Source organism: Loxodonta africana, chromosome 18, assembly GCF_030014295.1.
Source record: "Loxodonta africana isolate mLoxAfr1 chromosome 18, mLoxAfr1.hap2, whole genome shotgun sequence".
Lineage (NCBI taxonomy): Eukaryota > Metazoa > Chordata > Mammalia > Proboscidea > Elephantidae > Loxodonta > Loxodonta africana.
In genome coordinates this window covers 38,752,749-38,765,086 of record NC_087359.1, presented here as the reverse complement: position 1 = coordinate 38,765,086, position 12,338 = coordinate 38,752,749, and the positions used below count along the sequence as shown (strand labels likewise).

Genomic DNA, 12,338 nt, shown 5'->3' with positions numbered 1-12,338 from the left:
CATCTAGAAGATCCCTGGATTCTTTGTTTTGAGAGCTTGTTGAGGTGATCATGGTCTGTTTCTTTATTTTACTTGATATTGACTGTTGTCTCCGAGCCATCTATAAGTTATTGTATGAGTTTATGTTTGCTTACTGTGTCGTAGCTTCTTGCTTTGTTTTGTTTTTATTTGCCCAAATGGGTTGCTTGAGTGAGCTAGATTATTTTCACCTTTGGAGTTCTGACGTCCTGTCCCCAGATAGCTAGAGCTGTTATCACGTATATCAGTCTAAGAGTCCACTCACTTTTCTTGTATGAATTCAGCTCAGGTGTCCAGGTAGCTGATCATCAGGTACGTGGTACAGTCTCTGTCCTTCTGTCCTACAGTCTTAGAGGGGTGGGGGTGATCGGTATAGGTACCGGTATCTGGTTGCAGCAGTGGGTCACGCTACGAATAAGGCAGGGGGTTGAGAACCGATCCGAGTGTCTCTGAGGAAAGCACGTCCCTGTTCCCTAGAGCGTGCAGGTGGGTGGATTCTGCAGACGGACCATGGGCACCCATTGTTTTTGGTTGTAAGGACTGGGAGGTACCAGTTATCCTTGGACCCCTGTCGTGGGTGGCTGGGTGACCTGAGTGGAGCTACCAGTCCTTAGGCCCCTGATGTGGGTAGGTGAGGACCCTGTTTAATAGGCAAAGCAATGTCAAACATCAAACACCCAACTCTCTGCGGCACAGCTGAAACAGTTGGAGTCTGCCAACGAGGGCCTATTCTTCTGAAATAGGCTCACACAGGTCCATGCAGAGGGGAAAGGGACTCAAAGTCCACAGACTGTTTATGCCTGGACAGGAGCTGCTTCTGTCCTGAACTCCCCTGGTTGGTGGAGCTGGCAAATTATCTTTTCCCCCAAATGCAATTTTTTTTCCTTCTCCAAGGCCAGAAGGATGGCTCTAGGCACACAATACTGCCTATCTCAGGCCCAGGGAATTCAGCCGCTGAAGCCAGCTTGGGAGTGGGGGAACACAGTAAAATATACGCAAGTACTTAGCTTTTGCCAAGAGCGCCGTTCTTCTCTGATTCTGAAGGTGTGAGTAGGCTGTGTGGCTTGCTGCTTCTCCCTGAGAAAACTGCAGCAAAACACTAGTACCAGCCCACCAGTGCTGCTCCTGGGAATGGTGCCTAAGGGCTCCCAGCAATTCAGGTCCAATAACTCCTCTCTGCTTCTGAATCATCTCCTCCTCCCGCTGCCCCTCTGTTTGTTTTCTAAGTTTGCCTTTGATGCTCAGGGCTCCTAGCTTGTCATAAATATATTCATTTCACTTGTTTTTTCAGGTCCTTGTTGTAAAGAGGGCTCGCTGGAAGCGTCTGTCTATTCTGCAATCTTGGCTCTGCCTCCCAAGGCTGTGGTCTTTGATCTTCATCAATAAGTGCTTCAAGTGGTTTTCACTTTCAGCGACCAAGTCTATCATCTGCAAATCACAGATTGTTAATGAGTCTTCCTCCAATTCTGATGCCTCATTCTTCTTCATATAGTCCAGCTTCTTGGATTATTTGCTCAGCATACAGACTGAAAAACTAAGGTGAAAAGATACAACCCTGGTGCATACCTGTCCTGATTTGAAACCACATAGTATCCCTTCACTCTGTTCAAACAACTGCCTCTTGTTCTATGTACAGGTTCTGCATGAGCACAATTAAGTGTTCTGGAATTCCCCTTCTTTGCAATGTTATCCATAATTTGTTATAATCCACACAGTTGAATGCCTTTGCATAGTCAATAAAACTCTGGTAAACGTCTTTCTGGTATTCTCTGCTTTCAGCCAAGATCGTCTGACATCAGCAATGTTATCCTTTGTTCCATGTCCTCTTCTGAATCCAACTTGAATTTCTGGCAGTTTCCTGTTGATGTACTGCTGTGTCTGCTTTTGATGATCTTCAGCAAAATTTTACTTGCATGTGATATTAATGATATCATTCCATAGTTTCTGCATTCTGCTGAATTATCTTTCTTTGGAATGGGCACAATTATGAATCTCTTCCAGTTGGTTGACCAGGTAGCTGTCTTCCAAATTTCTTGGCATAGATGAGTGAGCACCTCCAGCTCTGCACGAGTTTGTTGAAACATGTCAATTGGTATTCTATCAATTCCTGGGGACTTGTTTTCAACAATGCCTTCAGTGCAGCTTGGACCTCTTCCTTCAGTACTGTCAGTTGTTGATCAGATGCTACCTCCTGAAATGAGTGAACATCGACTGATTCTTTTTGGTACAGCGACTGTGTCTGTTCTTCCCATCTTCTTTTGATGCTTCCTGTGTCATTCAGTATTTTCCCTGTAGTATTTTTTATCCTTCAGTATTGCAACTTAAGACTTCAATTTTATTCTTCAGTTCTTTCAGCTTGAGAAATGCTGACCATGTTCTTTCCTTTTGGCTTTCTAACTCCAGATCCTTGCATATATCACTATAATACTTTGTCTTCTTGAGCTGCCCTTTGAGAAATCTGTTCAGTTCCCTTACTTCATCATTTCTTCAGTTTCATTTAGCTATTCAAGGCTCAAGAACAAGTTTCAGAGTCTCTTCTGACATCCATTTTGGTCTTTTCTTTCCTTCCTGTCTTTTTAATGACCTCTTGCTTTCTTTACGTATGATATCCTTGATGTTATTCCACAGCTCTTCTGGTCTTCAGTCATTCGTATTCAATGAGTCGAATCTATTCTTGAGATGGTCTTTAAATTCAAGTGCAATGTACTCAAGGTCATACTCTCATAAACTTGTTCTCATTTTCTTCAGCTTTAACTTCAACTTGCATATGAGCGATAGATGGTTTGTTCTGCAGTCGGCCCTTGGCTTTGTTTTGACTGATGATATTGAGCTTTTCTATCATCTCTACACAGATGTAGTCAATATGATTCCTGTGCATTCCATCTGGTGAGGTGCACATGTGTAGTTGCCATTTATGTTGTTGAAAAAATATATTTGCAATAAGGAAGTCGTTGGTCTTGCAAAATTCTATAATGCGATCTCTGGCATCGTTTCTATCACCAAGGCCATATTTTCCAACTACCATTCCTTCTTTTTTGTTCCCAACTTTCACAGTTCAAACACCAGTAATTATCAATGCATGTTGATTGCATATTTGATCAATTTCAGACTGCAGAAGTTAGTAAAAGTTTTCAATTTCTTCATCTTTGGCCTTAGTGGTTAGTGCACGAATTTGAATAATAGTCGTATAGCTGGTCATCCTTGTAGGTGTATGGATATTACCCTATCACTGACAGTGTCGTACTTCAGAATAGATCTTGAAATGGTCTTTTTGACAATGAATGCAACGCCGTATCTCTTCAATTTGTCATTCCCAGCATAGCAGACCATATGATTTTCTGATTCAAAATGGCCAATACAAGCCCATTGCTGCTCATTAATGCCTAGGATACTGATGTTTATGTGTTCCATTTCATTTTTGACTATTTCCAATTTTCCTAGATTCATATTTTGGAATTCCACATTCCTATTATTAATGGATGTTTGCAGCTCTTTCTTCTCATTTTGAGTCTTGGCACATCAGCAAATGAAGGTCCCGAGAGCTTGACTCCATCCACGGCATTAAGGTCGACTCCACTTTGAAGAGGCAACTCCTCCCCAGTCGTCTTGAGTGCCTTCCAACCTGAGGGGCTCATCTTCCGGCACTATACCAAACAATGTTCTGTTGCTATTCACAAGGTTTTCACTGGCTAATTTTTTTCAAAAGTAGACAGCCAGGTCCTTCTTCCTAGTCTGTCTTAGCCTGGAAGCTCAGCTGAAACCCATCCACCATGGGTCACCCTGCTGGTAGTTGAAATACCAGTGGCATAGCTTCTAGCATCACAGCAAAACACAAGCTACCATAGTACTTATAGGTGTGTGGGGCCTTTTGATATCAGCAGCTCAAATCGGTTTTTGCTATATTCAACCAACGATCTGGTCGACAAACCCTGAGAGTTTAATTCTGGTACTGTACATGGCAGAGGGATATGTTTTCAACAGATAAATGAATAGTGTTACTGAGTGATGGCTGTGAAGTCCCCTGACTATGACGGCGTGGGTGCATTGAGGCAGGGCCACCACCACACTGATACAAACTATCTTCATTCCTTTCTTATTTTTTATTATGAAATGGTTTATACATGCAAAGTATTATAGTCTTCATTTCTAAGGAGTTTTCCCCATATTTTCTTCCCTTAGTATTTCCCAGGAGCCCCTGGTGGCACAATGGTTAAGTTCTCAGCTGCTAACCAAAAGGTTGGTGGTTCAAACCCACCCAGTACCTTCCCTGGAAGAAGATCTAGAGATCTGCTTCTGTGAAGATTACAGCCTTGAAAATCCTATGAGGCAGTTCTCTTCTGTCACATGGGCCAGCATGAGTCAAAATCAACTTGACTGCACCCAACAACAGCAGTTTCTTCATAAGAGTTTCTCCCATGAACTTCTGCAACAGAGGAAGCTGCTACAGAACCAGGGAGATGGGAATCAGAGATGTAGGAATCCTCCTGGTCCCTACAGTATGGCAGATTGGCACAGTGGCCGCAACAATGGACTCCATCTCACTGAGTATCTCCCTTGCCCTCTTTGGATCCTTTACCTCATCACACATGATGTACGCTTCTAGCAATTGATCCTCTCAGTGAGATTACAGAATAGTAAAACAGGTAAGAAAAATAGAGAAAGAGCCATAACTCAATGTGATAAGCTGTCACACCAAGCAGTACCTTGTGCTCTGGCTCTGTGCTCCTATAACCCCCTCTGCCTGCCTCCAGCCAGGATGGTCTCCACTTTTTGCCAGTTTTCTGTTTTCCTTTTGCCACTATTTTATGAAGTCCCTCAAGTGTCTGCCACGAGGAATGTCTGTAGCATAAGTGAATGGTGTGAGAGGAAGCACAGGGGACATGTTTACAAGGAAGATGGCTTCAGTCTCTGCCCTGGGCAGTATGGGGATTGCAGAGGGAAAGGAGTCATGATTGTCTCCACTAGGCAAGGCCTCGGTGTGCAAATTGCAGAGGGGTGTGGTGAAGGAAGAGGGAATAGGGAAGTAGAGAGAAGGCTGAGAGATGGAGAGATTGAGATGGGGGCGGGCAAGGGAGGATTAGGAAGACAATAGGCTGGTGATGGTTAGGGGAGGGGCTTGTCCAGAGGGAGCTGGGGAGAAGGAATTATAAGAAGGAACTGATTACCCACAGGGAGGGCTAAGGAGGTGGAGGTGGTCCTGGTTAGTTCTCACCTACACCCTCCCCTCCTTCACCTGTGGAAATGACCAGCTCTCTTGAGATTATACTTCTCAGTAGGGGTCTGAACAAAACCAAACACAACTAATAGTAATGACTGATGTGAACTGGGTCTCATGCCAGTGAGGAAGTCGTTGGACAAGGAGATGCTCAGCTCCTACCAGTATTTCACAATGTTCCCAATTAGCTGCTAAAGTACACTGACTACCGGCTTTGAGAAAGGCACAGTGTTTGGTACAAAGATACTCTGGTGCAGATCCTGCTCCCAATGAGCTTACAGTATGGATTGGCACAGTGGCCACAACAATGTACTTTATCTCACCGAAGCTCTCCCTTGCCCTCACTGGCCCTCTACTTCACCACACATGATGTCCTCCCCTAGCCATTAATCCTCTCAATGAGATTATATTTTTATTATATGTTTATCAACAACATCATCATGATTATCTCGAACATGCTGGCGATTGTGAGGATGATGCAGCACTGGTCAATGTTGCATTCTGTTGTACACAAGGTCGCCGTGCATCAGAGTCAACTGGATGGTAGCTAACAACAAGTAAAGTCCCTAGTACAGTACCTTGCACACGTGTTAATAGAAATCCCTTAGGACCCACACCATCAGGACAGAGTAGAGAGAGCTTTGCTGCTACTTCAGGACCCAAGCACCCCCATAGTCTGCATTACCTCCTCTGAAAGTGTTCATATTCAGCCTGTCTCCTTGCTTTCACCGCTGGGAGGTCACTCTTGCCATAGACATCCTGAAAGTTATAGCCTATCTGCTGTTTCGTGGTTTCACATTTGCACTGATTTTTCGGGAACAACCTAAAACAAGTAAGAGGACTATAAACATAGATTGAACGGGTGGGCTGGTGAGTGAGAGGGAACCTGGGGCCTAACCAGTGTGTTGTTCACCCTGAGGATCCCCGTTTCCACACCTGGGCTGTACTGATTGGGTTGAGACCCTGGAAACCCAGCAGAGGTCCCGCCAAGGGTCCCAGGGAGGCTTGAGGCTGGAGGTAGGACATGGAATAAAGGTCAAAGACTCTCACTCTCTTGAATTATCCCTCACGCTTGATGTCCTTAAACCTGAAAGCCCACATGAATGTCAGTGGCATCTCTGCTCCACCAGAAGGGGCAGAAAAGGCAGAATTTTTCCTGTAGTTTTGGTCAAACAGGCCCTCCAGAGTTTGAATGAATTTCACTGGGTGCTACTACAGACCAAGCCCTTTCCTGGTCCCTCTAGTGATCACTCTAGTGATCAGCACAGGTTCAGAAAAGTAGGCAACCATCTGTAAAATGGGCACAATAGAGCATAGTAAACCTTAGGAAGAACAAGGGAGATGTCAGGCCAAGGTGGAAGAGGGTGGCAGAGAGAGTACACTCAATATCTCACCAAATTCCATCATAGGTAAAGAGGTTCCTGAGACGTTCCTCAGGTAAAAGCTTCAGCATCTGTGCTACTGGAGCCAGACGTGGGAGCTCTGGTTTGAGGCTACTGGACTCTGTGTGAAGGAATGTACTCCCAAAGAAAAATAAAATAATTCCAAGTCCAAATATTAAGAGGAACCTCTTGAGGAACCCCAGAAACCTAGAGCAGTGGGAGACAAAAGAACAAGTTACCTTATGATCCTTTTTCTTGATTATGTAATAATGGGCTTGATTATGTAATATATATGGGAATTGTAACTTGATGGAAAATCTAAGTTAAACCTATATCTTATACTATTACCAATATAAATGTCTGATGAATAGAAGAGTTAAATGTAAAGAACCAAGTTGCAACAAAGGAACTCAGAAAAATCAAAAGTAAAAACATAAAAAATCCCCAAAAAATGAAAAAAAAAAAAAACTAAGGTTTGTAATATTAATATCAGCATAGTTCTAGTCAAGGCAAAAAATTAATATTAAATATGATAAAAGGACCACTTTATAATGATCAAATGCATGATCCACAAAACACATATAGTGGTTATGAACTTTATCCACCAAATAAAAGCATTAAAACACTGAAAGCAAAAAACAGGAGGAAATGAAAGGAGAAAGGACAAGAAATACAATAGTAGTCACAGATTCAAAATGCCTCTTTCAACCCTTGACAGATCAAGTCTCGAAATTATACTATATATTAATCTAATTCATAGTCTGTTAAGGAGCTCAAGAACAATTACAAAAAAAAAAAAACTGTCCATATATTAGGACACAAAGAAAACTGTAATAAAATAGAAATCATTCAGTTCATATACTCTGACTGTGCAATTAATACGTAACCTAAAAACAACACCTCCCCAACAGTGTGTAAATTTTACGAAAGCTCTCCAAAGCAACTCTTGAATCAAAACTACATCAGAACAAGAATATAAAGAGAATTAAAACACTATATACCATAACTATGAAACACACTAAGACTATATTGAGAGGGAAGTTTGTAGCTTTAAACACGTATTTTTTTTTCTTTTTTTAATAATTTTTATTGAGCTTTAAGTGAACGTTTACAAATCGAGTCAGTCTGTCACATATAAGCTTATCTACACCTTACTCCATACTCCCACTTACTCTCCCAATGAGTCAGCCCTTCCAGTCTCTCCTTTCGTGACAATTTTGCCAGTTTCTAACGCTCTTTACCCTTCTATCTCCGCTCCAGACAGGAGATGCCAACACAGTCTCAAGTGTCCATCTGATACAAGTAGCTCACTCTTCATCAGCATCTCTCTCCAACGCACTGTCCAGTCCCTTCCATGTCTGATGAGTTGTCTTTGGGAATGGTTCCTGTCCTGGGCCAACAGAAGGTTTGGGGACCACGACCGCTGGGATTCCTCTAGTCTCAGTCAGACCATTAAGTCTGGTCTTTTTATGAGCATTTGGGGTCTGCATCCCACTGATCTCCTGCTCCCTCAGGGGTTCTCTGTTGTGCTCCCTGTCAGGGCAGTCATTGGTTGTGACCGGGCACCATCTAGTTCTTCTGGTCTCAGGATGATGTAAGTCTCTGGTTCATGTGGCCCTTTCTGTCTCTTGGGCTCGTAGTTATCGTGTGACCTTGGTGTTCTTCATTCTCCTTTGATCCTGGTGGGTTGAGACCAATTGATGCATCTTAGATGGCCGCTTGTTAGCATTTAAGACCCCAGACGCCACATTTCAAAGTGGGATGCAGAATGTTTTCATAATAGAATTATTTTGCCAATTGACTTAGAAGTCCCCTTAAGCCATAGTCCCCAAACCCCCGCCCTTGCTCCGCTGACCTTTGAAGCATTCAGTTTATCCTGGAAACTTGTTTGCTTTTGGTCCAGTCCAGTTGAGCTGACCTTCCATAAACACGTATTTCTAATCACAAAACATATCCAAATAATGTTTGAAAAAGATCAACAAAATGAATCTAAGAAATGCAGAAACCAGAATTCAGTAACTACTGAAGTGGCAAATGCTGTACAGGTAGCCCCAACTTACAACCTCTTCCAGATAGGAAGAACGGCACTTACGACCATCTCTTTATTTTATTTTTTCTACCTCCCAATACGACAGCTGTGACTCAGCCTATGGATCAAGGAGCAATTGCCACTTTCAAGGCATACTACCTGTGGACTACGTTTGCTCAGGCAATAGCTGCAACAGATGGAGTTATGATAACATACATGATTTCTGGAAGAATTAATATTCTTCAGTGCGTCTGGAACATTGCATCTTCCTGGGAGAAAGTTATGGAAAAGTGCATACAGGAGATTTAGAAAAAATTGCTGAGTTATGTGAACACACTCCAAGCATTTCATCAGGATAATATGATGAAAGAAATTGGTGGGAAAATCGCCCATGTGGCAACAATGCTGAATTTAGAACTTGGTATCACTCATGCGGAACAGGTCATAGATCACAAAGAAGGGAAATTGACAGATTAGGACTTAATGGAATTTGAAGAGGAAAGAAATGCTAAAGTAGAAAGAAATAAAGCGGAAGAGGAAGGAGAGAAGTTGTCAAAAAATTTTACAGTAAAAGATTAGCAGGAGTTTTTTCTAAACTAAATCAAGGGCTTCAGTTGCTTGAAAACATGGACCCAAATGTTGATCGCTTTGCTAACGTCAACAGGCAGATTCCAGAAGCAGTGAGATGTTACCTCAAAATATATGGAAAAAAAGAAAGAAAAGGACCATACAGACAGCTTTCAGTAATTTTCTGACTGGAAATGCTATCCCCATTCCCAGGGATAATCCAGATGATCCAGAACCTTCCGTCCACAAGTGGAGTTATAAGCACAATTGATAAAATGCCAGCATTGTCCAACTCTACTTAATTGTTGGAGTAAATTTTTATGATTTGTGTATTTTTAATGTATGTATGTATTGAAATATATCTTTAAGTTTATATTGCCACATCAAAGACAAAGATCTTTTATAAAAAAAAAAAAAAGATACTGATAATAGAATGAAAACTAAAAAAAGAGGTATTCGATTTACATTAGAGCCAATTTACAACAGAGTTATCTTGGAACAGAACCCTACTGTAAGTCGGGGACTACCTGTTAATTTTTACAAGAATTAAAAAAATGAACTTAATAATAATGTTGCCGGGAACTCCAGGTTCTGCTCTGGGTGACTTCATCCAGGGCCAAAATGACAGAGACCAAGTTGGGGAGAACGAAACGCAACTTTATATGTGGGCCAAGCAAGGAGACAGTCGGGGCTGCATGCCATCCAAGACTGCCTCCCCGAAGGGTCTTAGGGAAAGGGTTTTATGAGATAAAGGGCGTACATCTGTATCTCATGCTGAGGTTCTATAAATTTTGATTTAAAGGGCCAGGTCAATTTTTATTCTCTGCGTAGGCACACCGGATGGGGAAGGTGGTTTAGTGCTGGTCAGACTTCTTGTTCTCTAATTAGGTCTGTGCTGCCCTTTTTTTTTGTGAGACAGTTTCTGTGTTCTTCCAGATGGAACAGAAGGTCACCTAAGGTATTAAGATTGCGTCATGAACTGGTTCAGGCTGGTTACTTTTGTCACCTAGTTCAAGGAAATCTCTCCAAAGAAAACAGCTTCAGAAAATAGGGTGGAGACAGAGTAGGAACTATCTTGTACAAGTAGAAAGTGATGAATTAGGGAAAATGGAATAACTGATAAATCTAAGAGCTAACCAAGTAGACAACCTGTGTAGTTGCCTGCCTGGTTTATAATCTCCTTTCTCTGGGAATTTTCCTCCTGACCCACAGAGGTGGTACCAAGTAACCTAATTTGTATTACCTGACACTCCCTGGCCATGGTTGATTGGATCAACGGTAAACATGGTGTCCAAACTGGGCCAATCGGCCAGAATTTCTTTACCAGGAACTGGGAATTGGGAATCAGAGAGAGCAATCAGTTATCAGATATCTATCAGTTATCTCAGTCCCCTCAGGGGGAGAACAGAAGAAGGAGAAATATACAAAGAGAAGACTAGATTTTGAATATTTGGATGAAAGGGATAGCTTCCTAGAAAAATACACATGACCTAAACAGGCCCCCAGAAGTGAAAAAACTGAGGCCGTGTACTTCTTTCAAAAATCCCAAATCCATATGTTTCACAAGTAAAACAATTCCAGACTAATCTATGAAAACAGCTTTTCAGTGATACAAATATAGATACTTATGAATAATGATGCAAATATGCTAAATAAATATCAGCAAATAAAAAGCAATGACATGTTAAATGAACAATTTACCATCAACAAGTAGATTGTTTCTAGAAGTGAAAGGATGATTCAATATTATACAATCTATTTATTTTACCAAGTGACAATTCAGGTCGGAAAAAACACAGTATATTGACAGATGATAAAAATTTATTTAATAAAATTTAACATCTATTTTTAACTCCCTCATTTAAGAAAGGACCTAGAAGAAATGATACCACACTAATAATGAGCATACCTAACACTTGAGTCTTGGTTTCTAAACATTATTCTCCAGGGATCCATGGAGAAATGGCTGGTTCTGGGGCTTGGGGTAAGAGAGTTTAAAGTGAACCTGAGACATCTCATGGTGCCAGAAAACAGGAGTGCTATCAAAGATGACCACCATCATGTCCAAAGAAAGAGAATCAGTATAAAGGAACTTTTACCAGTCATACTTGGGACAAAGGGAGACTCAACAAGAATAACCAATTACAACATGTTGAATAAAATAAAACCCATGGGTCTAATGATACCTGATTTAGGAGATAATATTGGAACCATTATTCCCTGTCCTAGGATGTGACTCAGCTGGAGCTGGACTCACAATGACACATCAACTGGGCCCTGAGGTATGAAGACAATAGCTAGGACAATCTTGAAAAACATCTTTTAGGGAACCTTTCACGTAAACTAAAAAAACAGCACAAAAGACCCACATACTTTCCACTCATCTTTTTTCTGTTAGCATTTAGTGAATAGAAGATTTGCTGGACCAATGAAGATCCTTCTGACTGTCGCGTAGTTCCTGAAACCTGTACCAGTGATTGTTCAGAAAGACAATTCAAAATGGAGAATCACAGTGACTTAACAGTTTCCAGCCAATCTGTGAAAAGGTGAGGGTTTCAGTGATTTTGCCCATTTGCAATATTAATATATACTGATGATTCTGTAACTTTTCTTGGACTTGGGAAGACATGGCTCTGGCAGCATGCTTGTCTGCTTCCCACTTTTGCCTCTTTGAATATATGCCAAATAAAACCTTTCTTTTTGCTTTGCTAAACTTTGTGATGTTTTTACCCTAGAACATACCCCAAAGGGAAAAAATGCAGAAGGGGTGGAATAGATGGAATAGGACAGAAAATATAGTTTTAGCATTACTTATTTATTTAACTTTTTATTGTTGAAAATTCCAAACATAGACTAGTAAAATGAGCCTCTGTGTATCCATCACCTACCACTTCCCTAAATCATTTTGAAGCAAATGCTGATATCATATCATTTCATCAATAAATATTCAATATATATCTCTGGAAGGTGATGAGGTGGTTTGTACTCAATTTAACTGAGCTGGAACCATGTTTCCTAGAGTTCCCTTCCCTGTATGGTGCTTGGTTAGGGGTGGCAAAAAGAGAAATTTGCATGAGATTTTGGGGGCAGAAGTAAAGCAGCAGTCATGCTGTGAAGGTCGTTCTTA

At 41.4% G+C, this 12,338-nt stretch overlaps 1 protein-coding gene across 3 annotated transcripts in view; it reads right to left on the bottom strand.

The window, feature by feature from the left end:
* B4GALNT2 (beta-1,4-N-acetyl-galactosaminyltransferase 2 (SID blood group)) overlaps positions 1-12,338 on the bottom strand; it is a 99,648-nt gene that overhangs the window by 44,331 nt on the left and 42,979 nt on the right. For 2 of the 3 annotated variants that reach the window (XM_010594350.3, XM_023553615.2), the window contains exons 2-3: positions 6,628-6,822; positions 5,919-6,056 (exon numbers count right to left, since the gene is read on the bottom strand). The exons of the other annotated variant lie outside the window; for it this stretch is intronic. In XM_010594350.3, the coding sequence (XP_010592652.2) occupies positions 5,919-6,056; positions 6,628-6,822 (333 nt within the window). The remainder of the gene's footprint in view (positions 1-5,918; positions 6,057-6,627; positions 6,823-12,338) is intronic. 3 annotated transcript variants of the gene reach the window in all.